At 39.9% G+C, this 24,712-nt stretch overlaps 1 protein-coding gene across 1 annotated transcript; it reads right to left on the minus strand.

Moving 5' to 3' along the window:
* Positions 1 to 10,002: 10,002 nt before the first annotated feature.
* Positions 10,003 to 24,667, minus strand: matk (megakaryocyte-associated tyrosine kinase). The gene is made up of 13 exons (XM_080878926.1): positions 24,529 to 24,667; positions 24,291 to 24,388; positions 21,835 to 21,948; positions 21,617 to 21,732; positions 21,060 to 21,279; positions 19,635 to 19,728; positions 19,427 to 19,492; positions 19,224 to 19,323; positions 18,977 to 19,061; positions 18,133 to 18,206; positions 17,790 to 17,985; positions 17,520 to 17,606; positions 10,003 to 11,533 (listed from the first exon to the last, which is right to left on the minus strand). The coding sequence occupies exons 2-13, from the start codon at positions 24,297 to 24,299 to the stop codon at positions 11,318 to 11,320; spliced, it is 1,377 nt and encodes a 458-aa protein (XP_080735052.1). The 5' UTR covers positions 24,300 to 24,388; positions 24,529 to 24,667; the 3' UTR covers positions 10,003 to 11,317.
* Between the last annotated feature and the right edge of the window lie 45 nt (positions 24,668 to 24,712).

The following is a 24,712-nucleotide window of genomic DNA, read 5'->3' on the forward strand; positions in this document are numbered from 1 at the left end:
AAAACAGCAGAAGAGGCTGACATTTTTCAGCTACTCATTGAGCCAAACTGGTTCTCACGTAACTGAAAAAAGGTGGAAAAGCTTACAATTCTAATGAAAACAGCAGAAGAGGCTGAGATTTGTGCTGATAAGAGGTGAAAATGCTGAACCAATCAGAGGTACTGCTTCTGTCTGCTTCATCAGGCTGTGTACTTGTATGTATTTCTGCCATAGACTGTTAACAAGAATGTGAGGTCCATATTAGAAAAGCTGCTAAAATCATAAAACTTTGCAGAATTGTAATAAATTATCAATATGAATTACCGGTCTGTGATAGTGTATAAATTTGTACTCAAAAACTAGGTGGGATAGAAGCATAATTCTTGCACTGGGTGAATCAGCGGACTTTGGTGTACTTTGACTACGATTTACATAGCTCTTTGTATCTCCGTCGCGGAGACATGACGAGAGAAGAAATGGCTTAATTTTCGGAGTTTGAAAAATGAGAGGAGGACAGATTTCCACCCCTCAAACATGTTTTTGCAGAAACACTGTAATTTCGCTTAAAAAGTATGAAATAGCAGTAATACTATGATTTGGCAGAAATACTACTTTTTAGCACAAATACTATTGTACAGAATGGTGTACGTCAGTTTAATGCTGGGTGGTGCTGCAATAGTAACTATCCTCGGTCAGAAGGAGAGGCTGACATCCAGGGATTAGATTACCACAGGTGGAGTTTATTGGCGGTCAGATGGATGGTACAGGGAGGCATGGCATACAGTAGGAGGATGTGGAGAGGTGATATGGTGTGGTTTCTATGATTAAGAACACTGGCAACAAATTCCTCCACTACAAATCAGTCTGATACCACTTCTTACAGGGTTCACGTTTACTAAGGCACTACCCAAAAGGCGCCACAAGAGGGCACTCCAACACAAGAGATGACCTATTTACACTGTAAACACCCCCTACTTAGCCACTACATACTACAGTGATATTACAGTATACAAATTCACACAAATACTATGATTTGGCAGAAATACTATGACTTAGTAGTAATACTATAACATAACAGTTCAATGTTCTTGCACAAATACCACAATATGGCAGAAATACTATGTTTTAGCATAAATACTGTGATTTGGTATAAATACTACGATTTGGCACACATACTATATTCCGCAGATACACTATAACATAACAGATATTCTACGACTTAGTAGTAATACTATAACATAACAGAATTATTAATTGGGCACAAATACCACAATTTGGCAAAAATACTATGATTGGGTACAAATACTATGATTTGGCAATAATACTGCATTTTAACACAACTACTGAGATTTGATTGAAATACTATGATTTTGAAGAAATACTATTACTCCATACAAATACGATGCTTTGGGACAAATACTATGTTTGGGTTCCAATACTATGATGTGCAACAAATACTATGATTTGGCACAAGTACTATGATTTAGTACAAATACTATGATTTGGCAGAAATACTATGCCTTAGTAGTAATACTATAACATAAGAGATATACTATGGTTTTGCAGACAAACCAAGTTTTCTGCACAAATACCATGATTTGGAACAAATGCTATGATTTAGCAGAAATACTAAGATTGGGTACAAATACTATGATTTGGCAATAATACTGCGTTTTAACAACAACTACTGAGATTTGATTGAAATACTATGACTCCATACAAATACGATGCTTTGGCACAAATACTATGATTTGGCAGAAATACTATGACTTAGTAGTAATACTATAACATAACAGATTTCCTAAAAAAAACTATGAAATTGCAGTAATTCTATGACTTGGCAGAGATACTACGTTTTAGTACAAATACTATAACAACGCAGAAATACTATGACTTAGTAGTAATACTATAACATAACAGTTCAATGTTCTTGCACAAATGCCACAATATGGCAGAAATACTATGTTTTAGCACAAATACTGTGATTTGGTATAAATACTACGATTTGGCACAAATACTATATTCCACAGATACACTATAACATAACAGATATTCTACAACTTAGTAGTAATACTATAACATAACAGAATTATTAATTGGGCACAAATACCACAATTTGGCAAAAATACTATGATTTGGCACAAATACAATGACATGGCAAAAATACTATGATTGGGTACAAATACTATGATTTGGCAATAATACTGCATTTTAACACAACTACTGAGATTTGATTGAAATACTATGATTTTGAAGAAATACTATTACTCCATACAAATACGATGCTTTGGGACAAATACTATGTTTTGGTTCCAATACTATGATGTGCAACAAATACTATGATTTGGCACAAGTACTATGATTTAGTACAAATACTATGATTTGGCAGAAATACTATGCCTTAGTAGTAATACTATAACATAAGGGATATACTATGGTTTTGCAGACATACTATGTTTTTGCACAAATACCATGATTTGGCACAAATGCTATGATTTAGCAGAAATACTATGAATGGGTACAAATACTATGATTTTGCAATAATACTGCGTTTTAACAACAACTACTGAGATTTGATTGAAATACTATGATTTAGAAGAAATACTATGACTCCATACAAATACGATGCTTTGGCACAAATACTATGATTTGGCACAAGTACTATCATTTAGTACAAATAATGTGATTGGGCAGAAGTACTATGTTTCAGTACAAATACTATGATTTGGCAGGAATACTCTGATTTAGCAGAAATACTATGTTTTAACATAAATACTATCTTTTGGCAGAAATTCCTGCTAAAAAGGACTATTTCTGCTTTTTAGCAGAAATACTGTAATTTGGCATAAATACTATAATTTGGTATAAATACTGTGATTTGGCACATATAATATATTCAGCACATATACTATAACATAACAGAAATATTATGATTTGGCCCCAAAACCATGATTTTGCACAAATACCATGATTTGGCAAATATACTATGATTTTTCAAAAAATACTATGATTTAGCAGAAGTACTAAGATGTAGTAGAAGTACTTTGCTTTAGCAGAAATACTATGATTGAGGAGTAATACCTAAACATAGGAGAAATATTGATACACAGACACACATACACAGACAGTAAAGGGAACAGGAGCTGTTGAGAGTCTGGGCTTGGTATATGTAGGTCAGTTAAATTAGCTGCACCTGCTGTAGTCAGCCCTTACACACGCAGACACAGAGAGAGGTGTGAGTTTTCTTCAGTGTATTTCTGACATTCAGGATTCCCCTCGAACAAATGGTCATAATTTCCTAACCGTAGAGGCTAGAACGGTCATTCAGACATTGTTTTGTTCAGAAGAGATGGGGGAATCTTCAGGTCTTCATAATTCAGAGATAAAATATAAATTATTAAAGATATATGACTTGTAATACACTGTAACTGAGTAGAGGCGAAGCAAAAACTGCCTTGACTTGCTCTCAAACAACCTTTGGTAACTCTAAATCTATATGGAGCATCAAAATCATTCTTTCACCGTAAGAAACAGCAGGCTTTGGTGAACAGTCATGGAAATTTTCAGGGCTCTGTGGAAATCCATCAAAAAGATATGATGAGAGAAAAAAGTGACTCATTTCCAGAGATTGAAATCTGATGAAATCTGAGCGAGGGACAAATTTCCTACCCTCAAACAAGTCTAACTCATCTCAGAACGGTAATAGGTGAGAAAATAATTCTTGAATTGTGAGCATCAGGAGTGTCTGAAGATATACCGGGACAAGCCTCATGTCTTAACTTCGCTTCGTTAAGGAGATATGACAATTTGAAAATGCCTCTCATTAGAGAAATCCAGCGGTGATTTTGAACAAACTCTCCATTGAGTTTATATGGAGAGTTTTCTGACTTTGTGTTACTCTGAGGAGATTTGCAAAATAACTATGAGTCCCACAACAATGATAGGGACATTTTCTGAAAGCCAGCAAAAATACCTACGTTTTGGTGTATAATCTGTGGGGCTTGAGTGGAAATTGAGCGAGTAGCAAGAAGTTGTTTGGACATGAAGAGAAAATTCAAACAGTTTCACTGTCCCCTCTGAGTTAATTGCATAGCAACCATAGCAACGCATGTATTTTCTGAAAATCACAATTTTGCAACTGAAGACTTAAAGAGAGATAAGATGAAAACAGTAGAAGATCTGAAAAAGCTGAATCATACAGGAATAGCCCAATCATTTGAGAACGTTTTAAAGTTTGAATGGAGTTTCTAGGTGAAAGTATGAGGCAGTAGTTAAGTTTCAAAGACAAGAAAGTTTTAGCAGAATTGTGGAAGTTTCCCATTCATTTCAATGGGACAAATTAAAGGAAAAAAGTGTAATATTTTAAAAAGTATAATAGTAATAAACACCAAAAGTCATAGCCGGCATAAGCAGAAAGAGCAGAACAGTTTAGAGTTTGAACGGTGAAAATAGCACAAAAATTGTGGAAGTAGATCCACGGCGAAAAGTGTACGGAAACACCCGGAATAATAAAGAATAAAGAGAAACAGGAACTCAATAGTGTGGATGCCTATTAAGGCATCCACACAATAATAATAATAAAGAATAAAGAGAAACAGGAAAACAATAGTGTGGATGCTTAAAGCATCCACACAATAATAAAGAATAAAGAGAAACAGGAACTCAATAGTGTGGATGCTTAAAGCATCCACACAATTAAATACAAAGCTTTAAGCTAATGTTACTCTAAATTCTGATTAAACAGTTAGTGATGAGCTCCTTTGCTATGCTCAGTTTCTACAGCTAGCTAGCTGGAAATGCTAACAATCGTAGCCCTAAACACATTGTTTAAGCTACTACTTACACTTTGGAGGAACAGGCAGGTAGGTAATGTTACAGAGGACACGGCCTCAGGCTTTTGCTTCTTCCAAAACACCCCCGAATGTACTAGCTTACACCATAAAAAATGCACCTTTTTTTGGACCCTTCCTGCTTAATAAGCATCTGTTTTAAAAAGGGCCCAAGAGCCCGCTCCATGAAACCACACAATATCCACCATCATCCACCTTTAGCCAAATTTTAACCCCTACAAAAGACCTGTTTTAATCACTCACTCTGTCAACATCCTTGTCACGCAAGCAGCTCTACTGTGAGACTCTACCCAAGAGACAGACGCTGCTCTTAACCTTATTTTCATAATTGAATTACAGCTGCCCCCTGTCACAGGATAAGTGCGGGCTTATCCCGATTTCTCATGTTAAGTGATATAATGATTTACATCAGCAAACCATCAATGTGTTACAGCATGTTATAATGAAAGTATGTGTAGGAAAACCTAACAAATAAAACTTTGCATCTTTTGGACGGAAGACAAAAGTTTACTGTCAAGCTGGAGAAGTGCTCCTCTGAGCATTCGTGATGCACAAACAATGTCTATGAGGAAGGGAGAAGAAACAAATCTTGTCTGAAAAGTCAATAACGTTTGTGTGGATTTTAGAAAAGGAAGTGATGCGCTTTGCCATCTCTGAAGCATGAGGTGAGAATCGTCCTCATTGGAGATGTGCGCAGAGAAATAATTAAATGATGAGTAAGAACATCATGAAGACAAATATGACAAAAGCTCATCTACTTTTTCGAGAGCAATCAAGTGTTCAGAAGCAAACTTGACTTCATGATGCATAAAGACTGTGCTAAGCTTGAGCTTCTTAGATGCTGTACTTGACTGTTCGCCCTGACCTAAAGAAAACGTGGTGGGGACGACAAACTCCCGTAGGGCTTAAATCTGGGACTCTCCATCAGTCGCTCTTAGAAGCAAAGAAGCTTCTCGGATGAAACGTCTTCAAGAAACTTAAAGAAGTCCAGACGCTTTCCAAGCTCCTTAGGATACGGCAGTGTTGCAATATTCTGTCTGGTGATATTGTATTGATTAAGGAGCTTTAAATATTGATATTAATTAAAATACTATGAACAAGAGGCCTCACGTGCCATCATCCTGAGACAATTGTTAAGCTGAGCAAAGTCAGTGAAAAACCAAAAACTGGACACACTCAGCTTGACAAAGCTACCTCTCAATTCAACGTGGGCTAATGGTTCAGTCACGCAAACAAACACAGGAGGGCAACTGGCTTGCATCTACAACCTTTCTGCAAACAATCACAGTTTGACCCTCCAAAAGTTGATTGTGTTCATGTGGACGTCGCGTTTCTCACACTGAAAACGCGACGTCCAGATGAACAGAATCAAGTTTTGCAGATTTACTTACCTGGATGATTGAAAATGCATCAAGACAATCACAGTTTGACTCAGTCTGTCAACAATCACTCTCAGGGAGATTGAAATTATTGCTGAGGAGGAAAAGAATCCTCCCCCAAAAAGTAATCCTGTTACTTTACTGATTACTTATTTTCAAAAGTAATTACTTACTTAGTTACTTAGTTACTTTTTAAAAACACAATTTACAACCTGAGTAGGTGATAAAGCGATAGATCTTTCAGCCCAATTCTACTTTTTCTGCATAATCCATCATACAAAATGGAATCAAATGGAAAAGTCTCTTTTTAAAACTTGTTTTATTAGTTTTAATCTTTTAACTTTATGCATCAAGCAAAAATTTAATTATCTGCAACATTCTCTGACTGGAAGAAATTAGTTTAACATTTAAACCTATTTTCTGCACATTCCAGCACATAAAATAAAATATTTTTTGTGTTTACACTCAGTCTTTCAAATAGATGCAAGTAAAACACAGCAGAAAATAAATAAAGTCAAAGACTCAGCGGTCCTGTTGCTCTATTTTCACCTGTAAAGCAGGAGTGGGGCAGGCGGAGGTTTACCCTGGTGCAGGTGTGCCGCGGTCAGTGGAAGAATCCGCGAGTTTCTCTGTGAGTTTCCCATTACGTCGTAGCTACTCGGTGCTTGTTGGAAGTTTAGGGGTTTTTTCGCTGTAAAAAGAAGTTTTCTTCCCACGCACAGCGGACACTAATGTTTTTGTCACTTTTTATGGAATCAAACTCAAAGTAAGGTCAGTACTTCCACGCTTTAAACGCTGCACGCTCATACTCTCTCTGCACTCGATATATGATCCACTGTTGATCTGCACACAGCTGTTGTCACTAACGTCACACTCACTTACGTCACTGTCGTGAGACATTCTCGCAAAAAATCACGGTTTTAGTAACGCAGTAACGCAGCGTTCCTACGGGAAAGTAACGGTAATCTAATTACCGTTTTTGCAATAGTAATCCCTTACTTTACTCGTTACTCGAAAAAAGTAATCAGATTACAGTAACGCGTTACAAGTAACGCATTACTGCCCATCTCTGTTGTTCACTAACACATGCACGGCGAATTAAAGTCCACATGGAAAAGTACCAGTGGATTCACCAAACGTCTAAAACACACCCAGACCTATGGATGTCTATCCCAACATCACAGCTCTCAGAGTCTGGCACTCCTGATAGACAGAATAACACAGAAGCTCGTATCCATGCTGCGGTTGAATATTTCTGAAAATATGAAGCAAAACTCTACAGAGATGGTAAATGGCCTGTATTTGTATAGCTTTACTAGTCCTTAAGGACCCAAAGCGCTTTACACTACATTCAGTCACACACACATTCACACACTGGTGATGGCAGCTACATTGTAGCCACAGCCACCCTGGGGCGCACTGACAGAGGCGAGGCTGCCGGACACTGGCGCCACCGGGCCCTCTGACCACCACCAGGCAACGGGTGAAGTGTCTCGCCCAAGGACACAACGACTGAGACTGAGCCTTATATAGTTATATATTTCTATACTGTGTATTGTGTTGTACAGTTATTTTATTTTCAACTTTAATTTATATATTTTATCTTATTCTTTCCCAGTTACATTTACCCTTCATTCTAATTTGTGTTGTACAGTTATTTCATTTTTTAACCTTAATTTTTTATATTTTATTCCTTCCTAGTTAAATTTACCCTTTTTAATTTTTCATATTTATTTCTTATTCATAGCCTTTTCCTTTTTTTTTTCTTTAGGTCACGAGCAGTTGTCTAAGCATTTCACTGCATATCGTACTGTGTATGACTGTGTACGTGACAAATAAAATTTGAATTTGAACCGGCAACCTTCCGATTACAAGACGAACTGCCAACTCTTGAGCCACGATCGCCCCCAGTTTAAATGTTAATGATCTAACACACAGAACCACAAACAAAATATTTTCACTTTATAAGCATATCACTGAGCCCGATGGCACACGGTTGGATGGGGTTATAGTTAATTGCAGAGAAAAGTGGTTTTCCTGGAATTTGTAGCTGCGAGGATGATAGCTTTTTCTATGAAGAGCATCTTATGTCTAATACCTCAATTGGTTCAAGGAGCTTGGTTGGTGCTTCGATTCTGACCTTAGACCATCTGAACTGACCACAATCCACTTAAATCACTCCAAGATAAACCCTCTTAGGTCAGTCCCCATGATCCCTTTTCACACTGCTGAACCTATACAGATTGTTGGGTGGGGCAGAAACCGGGGATTGTTCACTAACACATGCACGGCGAATTAAAGTCCACATGGAAAAGTACCAGTGGATTCACCAAACGTCCATATAAGTTATTAGTGTATTAGGAGCCGCAGGGACACCGGCAACCAAAGCAGTGAATGTTGTCTCTGGTTGATGCAAAGTAATAATAACAATAATCATTATTAATATTATTCAATAAGACCACTGGACTAACGTTCACACAGTTTCCAGGACAACAGCAAGACATTAAACTATTACTAATAACAATGTAACTATTTGTGTTGTATGATTCATTCATTTATCATTTGCATGACTTTGAGCCAGCTCTACGTGTATGTTAGAAAGCAGATATGGCTTCAGCTCCCTTTGATGTTAACGCATCACACATGACAAAACATTATGTATACGCAACAAATCTGATGCCCCCAGAAATGTTTGTAGCGCGACTGTTAATACACGTGTCTCGTTTTTGATGTACATTCCAGCAAATTATATTCTGAAAGGGAGCAATGATGACACCGGAGCTTTAATCTTTATGTTGAGGGTTCAGGAAAAAGTTGATTCCGTTCATCTGGACATAGCGTATTCAGTGGGAGAAACTTCATCATTTATCCAGCTTTTTTGTGATTTGGATGATTTGTCATGTGTCAAGACATTTAATTTGACGGTTGTTACAGCCATATTTAACACTATAGCTTAAAAACTGTTTTTTTGTTTTGTTTTAGAAATTCTTAATGAAGCTGGAAAATTCAAATACAATACAAATACAAACAAAATTTAGACTACAGACAAAAAGGCTCTGCAAACAGAAATATGAGGGCGTTACAGCTAATTTGCCCAATATGAGATGGTTACGTTTTAATTGGAGGACTGCAGCCTGTGCAAAGCTGAAAGTCAATGCTTCAAGCTCTCATGTGAGGTCAGAGAGTTAGGAACAAAAATGTGGGACTGCATGGTATTGTGCGCCTAACTTTCCTTATCCTGGAACAGCTGAAGCCAACAGCTGAGTCCCTATCAATTCTGCTTCAGCAGATTAGCTGTTGGCTAAGTGTTACTAGAACGTGCACCTTAGAAAGCTTTAGGTTCTCTGAGAAAAACGTATCAGCTCACCCAGCGACATATGGACACCTGGATGAAAGCTCAGTCACACCTAAACACACACGAGCAGAAAAACATGTGATGCTCGTGAAAAAACCTTTCAATTATGTTTAAATCATTCTCAGCAGAGGAAGCACATTTCAACATTTGCTTCTTTTATAAATCCTTTCGCAGAAAATTGCTGCTCATCCTGTTACACAGAGCAGATTGAACAAATCGCAGAGGATAACAAGGATAACAAGAGATGGAGGATCAAGCCTCAATTTGCGATTCGTCTCTTGGGACAGTACCAGGCTTACCAAGACTTAAATCAAATGACATCTTAAATTTGGTCGTGTGACACAACAATAATCCAAAAAGAGGCTGCATTTTGCTCCAAGATTTGCTTTTAGTAATACCAAGAAATCTCTAAACTAAAAAAAAAAAATCACAGCTGACAATCACGTGGTGAAAAACAGGTCATATGTGCACTTTAATAAATAGAACATGAAAGAAACACATGCAGTTGTTCCATAGATTTAAAAATATGATTTTTCTGAATTTAGGGTCTAATTTCTGTTTGCTGATTTAAATTCTTGAGTCCCTTTGAAAAGAAATGTAATGAGTTCCTCGTGTTGTGAAGGTTTCCTGTTGTTACTCTGTAATCACACGTTATTTTGGGGATTTCTCTTTAATATGCTTGAGTTGTGTTTACAGGTTTGGCATGCACTCCCAGTTAGAAGAGATGCTTCTGACCTGAAATGGCTGATGAGTAATGCACGAAGGCCTAAAAGACAAAAATCAACAAGAATGAAAGAAAAAAATTACTCTGACCAATTAAGTGGTGTTTCAGGAGTTATCTTAAAAGATAAGATGGATAAGATTATATTATAAGATTATAGGATTATAAATAAGAGAGCTGCTTTTGAAAGCTAGCTTAGCCCGTAACAATAATTGACTATAACAGCATTTGTCCAAGATATTATTTGGTCCCTAAGTAGAATTTCTTAAATATCTCTAAAGGCACCCATTAAAAAAATCTTAAAGTTGTTATTTTCTTTTTCTACTGGAAGTAAATGCTCGTGTATTTCAAATACTGAAAATTTGACCCTAATTTCAGGAAAAAATGACAAATTTGGGGAAATTGCACCATAAATCAGTGCCTGTATAATGAAGAGCAACCAAATGAGCTCCTTACAGGTACATCAGAGTCACAGTCTCGTCCCTGCGCAGATATTTTGTTCTCTGTTTGTGTCCTCTTAGACATGTGACCTGAAAGCTCCTGTCCTCTTTCTGTGGACAGTGAAAGCTGCTTAATCTGGACTCGGAGTACACATATTCTTTCAAAACCCCTAAAACTGACAACCGGCTATAAAAGAAGCAGAAACTCAGACAGGCTGAATCCTGTAAACACCACTCTGTTGTTACTGCTCTGCAAAATGTACATAGTGTTGCTTTAAGGGTTTACCAAAATTATAACAATCCATCCTGAGAGGAACATAAATATCTGCACTAAATATTATTGCAATCCATCCAACAGCTGTCGTGACAAAAGTCAAGCGTTTCACGGTTTATTCCATAGTTTATCAGGTTAGGTAGGCCATCGAGACCCAAAAGGTGAAGTTTGGTGTAGTCATGGCTCCAACCATTTTGCATCACATACATTCATGATCAGAGGTCATGGTCTTTTCTCTCAGTAAAACTCTTGTGGCTCTAAAACTCAACGGTCCAACAGCTTGTATTTGTATCCCAGACTGCAGGGCAATAATTCAGGATCAAGATCCGGTCTGATCTTGAGACTTTGACCCAGAGCCCGGGCTGAGTTTTTCCATCTCTCGGTCCAGTTTCTCCCTCAGCTTGTGAAATCCGGGTCTTTTCCGAGGTTCCTGCTCCCAGCAAACCCTCATCAGGGAGTAAACACTTGGAGGACAGTCTTCTGGAGCTTCCATGCGATAGCCTTGTTCCACTTTGTCTTTCACCTCCTGCAGAGACTAAAGCAGAGGAGCAATGGGAAAATGTTTGACATAGGAAGTGATTACCTCAGAAGATTAATACATTAAATGTGTTAAACGGGTTTTCATGGTGACTAAAATCAATTGCAGAGTATTAAGAAACAATCCAAACTTAAACAATGATAGCTGCACTTTATGCAGAACTGCAATCATTGTCTGTTGTATTTAAAGCACTGAGGGACGGACACCTGCACTGTTGATGTGAAGCAACTGTCAGGGAAGAGGTGAGGCAGAAGGATTTAGGGAGTAGGGTCGGCTGAGGTAAGTGACACACCTCAAGTGCATCAGCCAATTAACCACATCTTGATATAGTGCAGGTCAGAGAGGACAAACAACCACATGCTTGCCCTTCCTCCAAGGAGAAGCCAAAAGCCGAAAGAAGCTTGAGTTTCTATTTAAGTTGCATGTCAGGAACCCGCAAAGGTGCCGTGGGATGTACAGTGTGCGTAAGTCAACACTGTAAATCAGCGGTTCCCAAACTTTTTCGCTGGCCCCCCTTTGTTTTACAGAAAAATGTTCGCACCCCCCCCCCCTCGCGCGCGCACACACACACAAACACATCCTCCAACCACACACACCCACATTTGCTCAATTGCGGTTTATTTCACACCTCAAACATTTAGTGAACAATTAAGCAAATACAAGTAACCTGCAGGTAGTAAGAAAATAAACTAAAAAATCTTTTACGCTGCGTCCGCACCTACACGGGTATTTTTGAAAACGCAGCTGTGTCGTCCACGTAAACGATGTTTCGAATCACCGAAAACAGATTTTTTTAAAACTCCTTTTTTTGTGTTTACGTGTGGACAAGGAACACAGAGTTCGTCAGGCAACATCAAAGGTACGTGCCTTTATTCGGGTCACGCTGTGGCCACGTCATTGTTTACATGAGAGGAATTGCAGAATAGCAGATTAACAGTATTTTGTCTCTATCTTCAGGTTTTACACGCTTACATATAAACACTCAGTTACTGTCCCTCTATTTACAAAGGCAGAGGCGTCACGGTGTCATTATTTTACATGTAGTTGTTTTTTCCTGTGTAATAATGTTCAACATTGCTATCAATAATTTTTTTTTTAAAAAATGTCTCTCTGTGCAAAATGGGTTTAAAAACATAAACAGCTGTGGGATCCTGTTTGTCTGTGATTTAGACAGGGGGAACAAATCGTGGCAGGATCAGCCTGATGTTATTTGTATCCCGCTGTAACTTTACTGTATAAAGAGCAAACATCTCCAAACTGTCAGGAGTAGTTAGTCATTACAACAAGTGTTTGTGAACTAAAAATCAAGAATGTGGGATCCTGTTTGTCTGTGATTTGGAGAACCCAGGGAAAACCAACCCTGCAGGGAGACCTACCTCGGCACCTGTGCAGGTGAAGCCAAAGGGCAGATTTGCTTCACCATTAGGGCTGCCACGATTAGTCGACTAGTCACGATTACGTCGACTATCAAAATCGTCGACGACTAATTTAATAGTCGACGCGTCGTTTGAAGCTTTGTAAGATCACAAAAGACGCAGGAATCAGTAGTAGGATTTAAGAGTGTAATAACGGACTGAAACAGAAGATGGCAGCACTGCATGTCCAAGGATGCCAGCTGCCGTTAAACCCCGAAGAAGAAGAAATTGTGTCCCAGAATTCATAGCGCGGCCCTGCTTAGTTTCCAACAATGGCGGCAGCTAGTTAGTTTTAATATTATTCTTATTATTCTTTCTGGGTCACAAAATAAACGTTTAACATATTTTCAGCCGAGAATGTAGCTGTGTAAACCTCAAATATCTGCTCAGTTTATCAGGACACCACATATTTTCAAAAGCGCTCCGACGTTTTCGGAGGCATCTGTTACCCACTAGCTCGATAGCTAGCCGGGGGCTAGGCTAACTAGAGCCGTGAGAACACCGGACTCCCGGCAAATCGTTTTCAAACCCACCGCCGTCTTTCACTACTCAGGTTAAACATGATATATGAGTCACTTAGATAACTTCAAAATGTTGTTTGGCTTTTTTCAGTGTTTTATTTGTTCCTGAGTAAATCGGTTTGGCTGAGATTAAAGTTATAGTTTTTACACAGCTGAAAAAACGTCAAGCAGACAGCTGATTATCAGAAGTGTGAGATGCTCCAGAATTTACTCCGGTGTCCTGTTATATTTTAGATAGCAAGGAGTTTATTAAACTTCACCGAAACACTCTGCAAATGTCATTAAAATTTAATAAACTATCATCTTGTCTTTATTTTTAGTTAGCACATACCTTAAACACTTAAAGCTGAAAGCTAATGATAGTTATATAAGAGCAGATGCTGCTGGTGCAATAAGCTGTACGCTGTATGTTCAATGGATGCATGATCTGATTAGTCGACTAATCGCAAAAGTAATCGCTGACTAGTCGACTATCAAAATAATCGTTTGTGGCAGCCCTATTCACCATATTTTCTCGTCTTTGGCTTAGAATGAAGTTGGTTTGGAAACATATTCAGCGACGCTTCATCTCCTGCTTTGCGTTTCTGTGGGCGCCCGTGCTAGCAGAGTCCAAGCGTTGTTGTCCCCCCCCCAGCAATAGCTCTGCGCCCCCCCTAGGGGGCGGGCCCCACACTTTGGGAAGGTCTGCTGTAAATGAAAGACCTGTTGTTGACCAAGTTTGAAGCCATGAGCGCTGTGGAGCAGGTTTTCGGGTTTTGACCACTCGGCTTTCCCCTTCAGATGTTCCTCAGCCCATGGGGCTTGTGCTCCTTCTACCTAATGTTTCTGTTCACTGGGATTCTCAACAACCACTATGTCTGCTTGGCTGACCAGCAGCTGCTTGTTTGTCTGGAACATTAGGTCCCAATACCTTAACCCTGTTGTTCTCAACCACCTCATCAGGACTTTGGGACTTCTAATCCGTATGTGACACAGACGTTCCTGTACACTGTCCCAGCTTGTATCTGAAATTCCACTATTATACGTTCAATATCTCCAAAGCACCTTTGCACAGCCTGTAACTTGGGTCCTGTCAGTTGTGGTAGACTCCTGCCTCCGTGGATCTGGTGTCTTGGGCCCGTCCTGGCACCGGCTGTGTTGTCCATTAGGCCAGCTTTTTCTAGCCACTGGTAGATTTCTTGAGCTACCTCTCTCTGTCGCTGCCTTTTTTTCAGCTGCCCGAGGTACTCTTGGAGCAGCCGATCTCTTGGGGACAGATTCCTGATGTACTCATAGATGTTTCCTCCTGCATTGTGGTTCTGGTTTCTGTGGCAGTGGTAAATATTAGTTTGACTGAATCTGGTGTTGATGATAGTGAGTTGAGCTGTGCTCATGTCTGCAAGCATCTGTGAGTTCATCTGTAAGCTGGGGCAGTGGTGCCCTTGGTTGTGTGGATGCTTTGAGTCTGGCCACAATCTCCATCCTGTAGTTCAGCTGCATCTTCTACCAGAGGCGACTCATTACTCATTATTATTATTCCCATTGTGGCGTAGCCTCTGGATCTCCAGATGTTACTGCGCGAGGCAACCAAGTACTTCATAGTCAGTGTAAATGTGGGTCTTCTGCTTATCCATAGTTCCCATATGCACTGGCTATAACAGCTCTTACTGGGTCAGCTGGTATTACATCAATTCCCTGTCTTGTTACAGACACATACATGGAAAATGAGATGTTCTCGGTTGGGGAACAATGACGTACTTCTCATCAGTATGTCCTGACATCGAGCTTGTTAAGCCAGAAGATGTCCGAGCCAGTATGGCAATAGTTAACAACTTCAACAACTACTGGACTAAAAAGAGGGAATATATGTAGGGCTGTGCGATATGACCAAAACCTCATATCCCGATATAAGACATCTATCGTCCGATAACCATATAAATCACAACAATGGAACATTTTCAGTAAATTCTGTGAATCTCGGGCAGCTCGACTTGCGTGAAGTGTTTCCAGCTGCGCGTCGTGTAGCTGGAGTCGAGTGTTTTAACCGATGCTGAAACGATAGATTTTTAGACATAAGTTGTAACGGCGCCGTTTTCTTTGTGAGTATTTATTACACGGCGTGCTGCTGGCGGCTCTTTTTTAATTCTCATCCGTAAATAATCTGCATCTTTCACGTGATTCAGTTTATTTTGAAAAGTCTCAACAGGATCTTGAGCTTTATTGTGAAAGGTTTACGTGGAACATAAACAAGCGGACACGCGATGCTGTTACTGTAGTTGTTGCTAACGACAACGCATAAAAACAGGCGCTTGTCCGTCTGTAGTGTGGTTATATTAAATATAAGAGAAAGTGAGAACTTTAAGAAATTAATATAAACACTACAGTGACATCAGAACCATGAACAAATATTGCCGTAAACAGTTTATTTTGTGACACCACGAAACAAACGATAGCATAAAATGAAACGATGGACGTTTTTATATCGTCATCCGATACATATGGTTATATCGAACAGCCCTAAATATATGAACAATCTTCAGGCTTTCTTCTTTGCTTTTATCCTCGAATTCAACTGAAGGAGCTAGAAAAGAGCCGCTCAGATAACACAGCATAGCCAAAACACCAAACCTGTAACCTCAATAGTCATATTTAAGTCAAACACATGCTCCTCCCAGCAGTGCCAATGTGCTTCACATCAACTGTGAAGGAAGCTGCTCACCCTGCATGCTAAATGGTGTTTACTAATTTAGCAAAGACTGAAGTCTTCAACCATTTAATGCACGTAGGTAAACGTAGCCTTTGTGTCAGAGCTCATGTATTTCTACTCTATAAATACAGATACAGTTATCACAACAAACAAAGTTCTGGTTCCTTCAGTGTCAGACACATTATAGTGAGGTTCACCATGAACATGACCACTGCTGATATCAATCTGACCCTAACCCACCCGTGGGTAAACCAGCCTTAAATATAACAATTTACAACCTGCAATGAAGACTTGTCATTCTCTCAGTGGAGGCTGTCTTCAAGATAACGTGAGCAGAGTTTTGTCTGTACTGCATAGTGGAGTTCACACAGACACAATTACACTCTCGTTGTTAGTTTGTGCTCTTTGCCAAGTGTTAACTAATTAGATGTAGTGTTTAATTGAAGCTAAAACAAACTTACTTAAATAATCAACCCGTGTATTTGTTAAACAAGTTGTAATTGGTAGGTAATCAAAAGACACCACCTGAAGTACGATGGAAAAGAGATGGAGGACTCGGTGTTTAATTCTGCCTGATCCTACTGATCCCGTCTTCCTCACTAAACTGCTAAGATGCAAATCACCTTGGAGGTCGGGGATCAAATATTACCTGATGGGGATTAGAGTGATAAACAAGGCTGTGTTTAAGCAGCGTGGTTCCTCCCTTTCACAATCTGTCTGTTTGCTCTTTGCAGCTTCCTGTACTGCACAAGTTCAGAGAGCAGGTTTTTCTCTACATGCTGTAAAGTTAGAGCAATCAAATTCAATTTTTTTGTAACACAGTAACACAACAATCAGCTGATTTGAAATTGTGCGCTCAGAGGAGGAACTGGTGGACTGATCTACACAGCAACATAGACATTACACTTTTACTGCACAAAAAGACAAGAGCACGAAATACAAACTGTCCGTAACCAAACCAGTCCCATTATGCTGCTAACACAGCTTTGACTATTTGCTAGCATCTGCACAGACAGCATGCTAACGCTAAGGCATGCTGTTTCTACATATTCACGTTTCTAAAGTAGAATCACCTTTAAAGTGTCTTTGTGGGCTGGATTTCATCTTTGCTTTGTGTTTACATGTAAAACTGGTGCATCCTGATTCTGACAGGGGTTTGTGTTGGTGTGTAAAACTGTAGTCTCAGGTTTATCGTGTTCATTGGTGAGTACGGTGAAAGTAAAGTAATGCTTTTAAGAAAATTAACAAGTAATGTGTAACACTTTTGTTTTTTGAGTAATGACCACAACTAACATGCGTGTAAAGCACCACTGTAAACACACACATATACACTGATAGCAGACTGCACTGGTGCTACTTACCATCTTGGGGTAAGGCTGACGACCGTATGAGAAGATCTCCCACAGAAGAATGCCGTAACTCCAAACATCTGACTTTGTGCTGAATTTCTGCCGGATGAGGACAAAAATGTGCAAAATGTAAAGCAGCTTTCTATTAGGACATACTTTTTAAATCAGTTTAGTCCTTCCTGTCTTTAATTTGATTGATTCTTTAATTTGATAAGTAATATTTTAGAATTTATCCAAAAAACATGTAAAAGACGAGCATAGTGCATTCCTTCTTAAACTGACCTCTTTCTTTAGCGCTTCAGGTGCCGTCCATTTCACCGGCAGTTTGGCTTTATCTGACACCTTGGAATCCACTTTGGTTAGGCCGAAGTCGCTCACCTTGGCTACATTGTCATCAGAAATTAGGACATTACGAGCTGCCAGATCTCTGTGAACCAGCTTCTTTGACTCCAGGTAATCCATCCCCTCACACACATCACTAAGAACAGACACACACATATAAAAAAATATTAAAAATACACTATTAAACACACACGCTGTACAGCAGACTGATTAACAATCTGTGCACTGATGCACACACTATAGATTTTGCTAATGAAAGGCCATTTTTGATGTTCGCACTCACAGAGAAAAGCGAAGCAGCTGAACAGAGTTTACAACCGAACGCCCCCGTGTCCTGAGAAAGTTAACGAGGTTTCCCTGCAACAGACAAACACGCAGCGCTCAAAAAAGTCAAATCAAACAAAGTGTGTAATGTTCAAACATACATATTAAATATGGGAGAAAGGCTGAGGCTGTCAAAGTAGACCCAACGTTGCAAACGATGACGTTTTCATGTTTCCTCACCACCTGCTGCACAAAAGCTTTTTGCACCACATTTATCTTTAGTTGCTTAGCCCAGCTGTTTATTTACACCAGCACAGCCTGAAAATGAACTTTCAGCGTAACAATCAATGAAACGATCTGTGAGAAAACAACCTGAAGCTCCCCACCGGTGACTCACATACTAGTTTTACTTCCTCTATGTTTCACAGTTATGCTGACTTTAGCTTTATCGTTGCCTAATATTTATTTACACGTTATTCATGCCTTTGGTTCATCTACGCTTGACTTTTGTAATTCACTGTTTTTCACTCTCTAGTTCAAAATGCTGGAGCTAGACTTTTAACTGGTGCTAGAACCAAGATTGTATCACTGATACTGGTTTCCTGTTCATATTAGAATTCAGTTTAAGATTTTCTATCATTGGTTTTTAAAGCTCTCAGTGGTCGGACCCCACCAATACCATCTCTCTTATTCACTTTCTCAAACGCAGCTGCAAAACGGTGGAACCAGCTCTACGTGTCAAATATCGCTGTTTATAAATCTTGCTTGGTAATCTATTGACTAAAACTGCGACCGGTGGTTGTTGTCTTCCTTCATATATGGGGCCAATGATAAACTGCTAATTGTAAACATGTTGGCTGTACCTTAGTCATGAGCTCTGTGACAATGTGAAGCCCTTTGTGAAGGATGACTCCCAACAGCCGCACCAGATTTTTATGCTGCAGCTTCCTGGAAGAAGTGAGTCCACGTTAAAAATAAGAATTTAGCAGCATAACGGGAAATGCAGGCTTACAGATGCATTACATTTAAAACAAGATCACAATGCATTCATTCTTTTTCACTCGTGTTGTTTTCAATATTGTCAGAATTTGCAGAAATCTTGGGACTCACGTCATAACTGTGGTCTCCTGCAGGAACGCCTGAGCTGTGACATCACATTTAATGGTCTTCACTGCCACCCTCTGGCCCATGTACACCCCTTCATAAACAGCTGGAGGTTGAATCACACACTCGCCGTTTAACCAACCTATTGCATCTTTAACTATCTGCCGTTCCTGATGCTTTTTAAAGGGAAATTAAAACCGAAAACTCACCACCAAACTCCCCTTCGCCGATATTCTCTCCCAGAGTGAGCTTCTCAATGTCCAACAGCCATCCATCTAAAATGAGCACATACGTAAAGAAGATAACCTCTCACGCATGTTTCCATTATCATTGCTATAAATACTTCACATACATGACTCATCCCCACACAGCAGCTCACCTCTTTTCTTAGGAAGCACATACTGATGTTAAACTTACTTTTAGACAGCTCCAACTCAGCTGACTTGGTTCCCTGTTTCTGTTTGGGTTTCAGAAGAGTCGTAGCGATCGAGCCTTTGTTCTTTGAATAGAACTGCAAAGATGGAAGATTCAGTCAACACAATTTCAGCTTTTTATCTTATTTTCCACCCCATGTGATCATGCTTGGTTTACCTGTGAATTACTGACTCATTAAGATCAAGTACATTTTTGGGGGGGTTAAGATGGAAAAATCTCACTTAAACTTGAACAGAGAGCTGTGAAAAAATAACTCATCTTAGTAATTCAGGAAACCTAAATGTGGCCACAGCTGTAGGTTTAAGTGCAAACACATAAAGGGTAGTCCTATGAATAGACTGCACTCCACAAAGAGCAATACTGAATTAAATCCAGCACTGAACTCGATGTATTATACAAATATAATAGATTATGTGACATACTGCTCTATGAGCACCGGACAAACAATCCAGCTCAAATATTTGGCCGTTCTTCCTTTTCCTGCAGGAGTAAGTCAGCTGGTCTGACTCAGGCCTGGAGCCATCTGTAGCTCTCTGATAAGCTGCTGAACGAGCGCTGCCATCTCTGTGGAGTCTCCAAACTCTGACTGCACCCTCACACAAAGACCGGCTCAATGCTGATAAACCATAAAAGGGCTGAATTTGATTATCTCATCCTGATTTTGACACGAGAACTAAATATATTTTTCCTCTGCTGTCACTGATGATACACTGATGAGGCTTCAGGCTGACAAACAGCTTGAATACAGCAGGCCTGCAGTGACTATTAAACGGAGACTGAGACAATAATATTGCAATGAATTTTGGTGCACACGTTCTTCTCATCTTAGGGGATTTTGATAGCACTCCTCTTTCTCTTCCTTTCTTGCCAGCATTCCCATCGCCCTTATTTTATGGTCAAAGCTAATTAGCTGGTGCTAACTAGGAACACTGGCAGTGCCACATTACTGTTTCCCTCAAGTGCAGGCTCTTTATTTTGGAAAGGCTGGAGTGAGGAAATCATCCAATTTTTTATTTAAAAAAAAAGCTGAACAGAAAGCCAGTCAGGTGACTTTCCCCTGGGGAGAAGGAGGATACGCATGAATTGAATTATGAGTGGACGGTTAAGCTTGTGTCCTCCTTCCAGATAATTTCATAAGCATTACTAGCTGAACCCCCAAGGCAATTTTAATTCTGCATGCACTTTAGGGCGGCTGGATCTGCACCTCCAGCTGTGCAATCTTGCATTGCATAATGATAATTAAATGATCTTGAATGTTGTAAATCGATAAACGGTGCAGAGAGTGCAGGCGGATCTGTCAGAAGGTGGACTTAATAAACTACATGTAGCTCTTTCACATATAGAGTCGTATCCACGTTAAACAGAATCTGTAACAGAAACGTGTCCAGTGAGCTCATTTCCTCCTACCTCTATCATATCGATGAGGTTGTAGAAATACTGGGTTTTATCGATGGTCAGCTTGTTGTCCTGATAAATGACCCTGTAGTGAATGACCTCTCCGGAGATGCTCACGCACAGGACGTAGTCGCCAGGATGACGGATGCTCTCTCGCACCAGGAACAGGCCATCCTCGGCTGGCTGTAGCTTAGACACAGCTTCTGGACCGGAGATCTTTCCGTGAAACCAGCTGAGGAAAGACAACGCACGCTGAGTCGCATAAACTAATCGTTCCTTGTGAACGTAATGCCAAATATGACATTTTTTAAATCACTCAACAGGCAGGAAGTGGTTACATACATTTATCAAGCATTCAGGTATTAACATCTCTGAAAAAGGAACTTGGGGTGAATACTCCAGAGACCATGTTTGTTTGCATGTCTAAGATGTGTGATCACGAGTTAAGGGCTGACCACAATGGAAACTAAATAAAGAGACGAGCATCACACTGCATGTGAAAACAAGAGGGAAACACACCCACGTGAGCCCTCAGTACCTTCATGTGAGAGAAAAACAAGGTGACTTACGGCATGAGGCTGAGGCTGGGGTCGACTCGCAGAGCCTCTCTTTCACGCACATTGGTGGCGTTGATGATTCCTTCTTCTCCTGTGGTGTTGTGTCTGGCTCTGTAGCATCCCTTCTTCTAGAAAAGAGCAACGTTCGCTTTATCAGTTTCAGTTTCTTCCAAATAAAAATCCTCTAAAGCTCTGCAGCATCTGTAAAACATGACGGTGAGTGACGGTACCGTGGTTGTGTCAACAATAGTGAGGATGTCTCCTTTGCGGTACAGCAGTTCTCCAGGTTTGGGTTTTTTGTGATCCCCCTTGGCTACACACTGAGTACCGGCAGCCCAACTCATCTAAGGAGGCAAAGGAAAATTATGAGAAGGGCACTGACCCATGACTGTGAGTCACACTTTGAGTTTGCTTTGCTAAACTTGCTGTTTTAGGACTCACAAGTGTTATTGTACGTTTTTACTTGTCGTGTATCGTAGTGATGATTTGTGAGACCACTGAACAACCAGCATAAAACCAAAGCATTTGAACATATCTCTTTTGGACACCCACAGCCCGTCTTGGTTTGGTGGTTGGTTGTCGACTTTATTCTGGTCGGCGTAAAAAATACACCAACAAAATGAGAATTTCCTTTTTTTGGAGGTCGGATCTTTTGGCCAAGAATTTTAGTAAATATATCTACCGGCGACAAATATTGGACCTCCATGAAATGATCAACTGATTTCCTTTTATTGACCAATGACCTTTGCCTGATTTCCATCAGAATTAAATGTTATTATCTGCTACTGGTATCTGCAAAATCTGAGAACGATATCTTGAAAACTGTGGACAGACTGCGAACAAACAGACAGAGAAACAAATGGAAACGATGACAGACTCCCTCCGTTTGGGGGAGAATGATAGCCTACGCATCAAGTTCTCAAAGAGTTTGTGACATATGAGCATCATTTTTGAAACACTGCATGGTAAGGTAGAGAAAACATGAGTTAAGAAATTTAAGTTTTCTCGGTTGACGTCATCTCAGGATGAGATGAGAAGTCTTGTTCGTAGCATTCCCAGAATATTTAATTTTGTCTAATAAAATATTAACATTTAGTGTCCCTGTATTGATACAATATTGCCACATTATGATGTATCATTTCTGTCCCCACCCTGAATAAATATGAACTCTGACATTTTGCACTGCCAGTATTTCCATCTTGCCTTTGTTCATTTGTTCAAATAAGGTTAAAATCATGACTATTGAAGTGCTTTAATGGCAGTATTGTTAATGTAAAAGGACACATGTGATTCTCTGTTCCTTCATGCAAGTTCCTGATATTTCCAAAGGTTTTACATCGATTAATGCTGTTTAATACATTAAAGCCAAAAGATTCCTGGACACATTTGGCTTGACAAAGCCAACGTCCTAATTCAAAGCAAACTAATGGCTCAGTCATACAAGCAAAAACAGGACAACACCTTGCATAAACAATTAGACAGATTAATTAATTTAAAAAAAATAGATATCTGTGGCTGTGTGCTGATTGTACTTAAATTTGTCACATTTATCCAGTTGATCGCAAGATAACTGCACAGGTCGCCTGACAGGAGGAAACCTTTCTGCAAACAGTCGCAGTCTGACTTGGACTCATTCTCTGGGAGACTGTTGAATAACTGCTGTTTAAATTATAAATGCAGACAGATTCTCAACATGTTGCGGTCAGTTTGAATGAGTCAGCGACTGAGTGCCAGCTGGTTGTATTCAGGTTGTATCCCTACAGAACAGGAAGGATGCTGAGAAACTTTTCTGTGTACGTAGACAGTAACAGATATGTGATTTCTGACAGTCTGTCACAGTTTACGGCTGTATTACCAGGAACGCATTGCGTGTGATTGCCAACTTGACCTCATTCAAACGGAGATTGATATCAGACTGACTCGATGTTATGGCAGATTTAGTGACAGAGTCGGCGGTGAGCTGGTGCCAGCTCTGATATTTATCATCTATTTCTGTGAAACACAATAAAGTCCATAACATTATTTGTAACGGAACTGCATGTTACATTTTTAAAAAATATATATCAAAAATTAGAAAAATCTCATATGAAACTCACTGAGAAAATTGCCCGTGGAGCAATACCGCAGAACTCTATCTGCAGCAGTATCAGAATCATCAGGACTACTTCAGCTCGTCCTGAATCCTTACACGCACATATAGAATTCAAAATAGTGCTGAAGTCACTTTATTGGGGAAAAAACCCTTTTATTAGTTCATAACGCACTCAAAGGGTTTGGCCACCAGTGCATCTCTGAGTTGCGCAGTCAGACCTGAGCAGGTTGAGATCTTTTAACTGTCCCGAGAATCAGATCTCAGCTGAGGGCGCTTTCGGTAATTTGGCGCAAGCTGCCTGCTGATCCGAGGTCAGTTACATCTGTGTTTACGGTTCAAAAGATTTAAATTCTGACAGGCTTACAGTTCATAACTGTGTGTTTGTGTTGACTTGTATCCTACTTGTTTGGTTTATTGCCTGACTACACGGTTTGTGGTTTTATGGTTTACGTGTAATTAAATGTGCCGTATAAATAAAGCCGACACTCGGGTGTAAATTTGGATTAAGACATGAGTACTTAGTACATACTTTATCAATCACATTAGCGTTAGCCTATAATCTGAAATACAGCTGCACACATCTGCAGTACGTACCTTTGCCATCAGCAGGGCTGGCTGGATAATTCTTTGAACACCTGGCCGAGCAAACAAGGTCTCCGAACAGCCAGGAAAGATAAAAAGCGCCGTCTGTCCTGTAATAAAACGCAAACAGATGCAGTACAATTCAAAGCTGCTGTTCGATAAATCCGCCTCTGTCGAAGTCAAAGCCAGAAGATGAACGCCCAGATAGCGCCGTCCGTCCGAGTCCTCGTCGGCATAAATGTTTCAGTACCTGCGGCTCTTTGGGGAGAGCCTGTCAGCAGGAGAAACCACCAGGCTCCAGGCCTCCTCAGCGGGCACTCTCCGTCAAACTTATTTTCGGCTGAATTTCTTCATCGTCTCCAGCCCGTCCGCAGCCGCTCCTCGTCTTTATTCACATCTCAGAGCCTTGTGAGCGCTCGCGGTGGCGCGCGCTC

The sequence above is a fragment of the Rhamphochromis sp. 'chilingali' genome, assembly GCF_963969265.1.
Source record: "Rhamphochromis sp. 'chilingali' genome assembly, chromosome: 3".
NCBI classification, from domain to species: Eukaryota; Metazoa; Chordata; class Actinopteri; order Cichliformes; family Cichlidae; genus Rhamphochromis; species Rhamphochromis sp. 'chilingali'.

Excerpts from the sequence above, each read along its gene's own strand:
- matk (XM_080878926.1), bottom strand. Across the intron at positions 17,607-17,789 it reads CTGAAGCGCTAAAGAAAGAG|AAATTCAGCACAAAGTCAGA; the intron begins GTCAGTTTAAGA and ends CTCATCCGGCAG. Across the intron at positions 11,534-17,519 it reads GTCAGCCTTACCCCAAGATG|TCTCTGCAGGAGGTGAAAGA; the intron begins GTAAGTAGCACC and ends CCTCTGCTTTAG.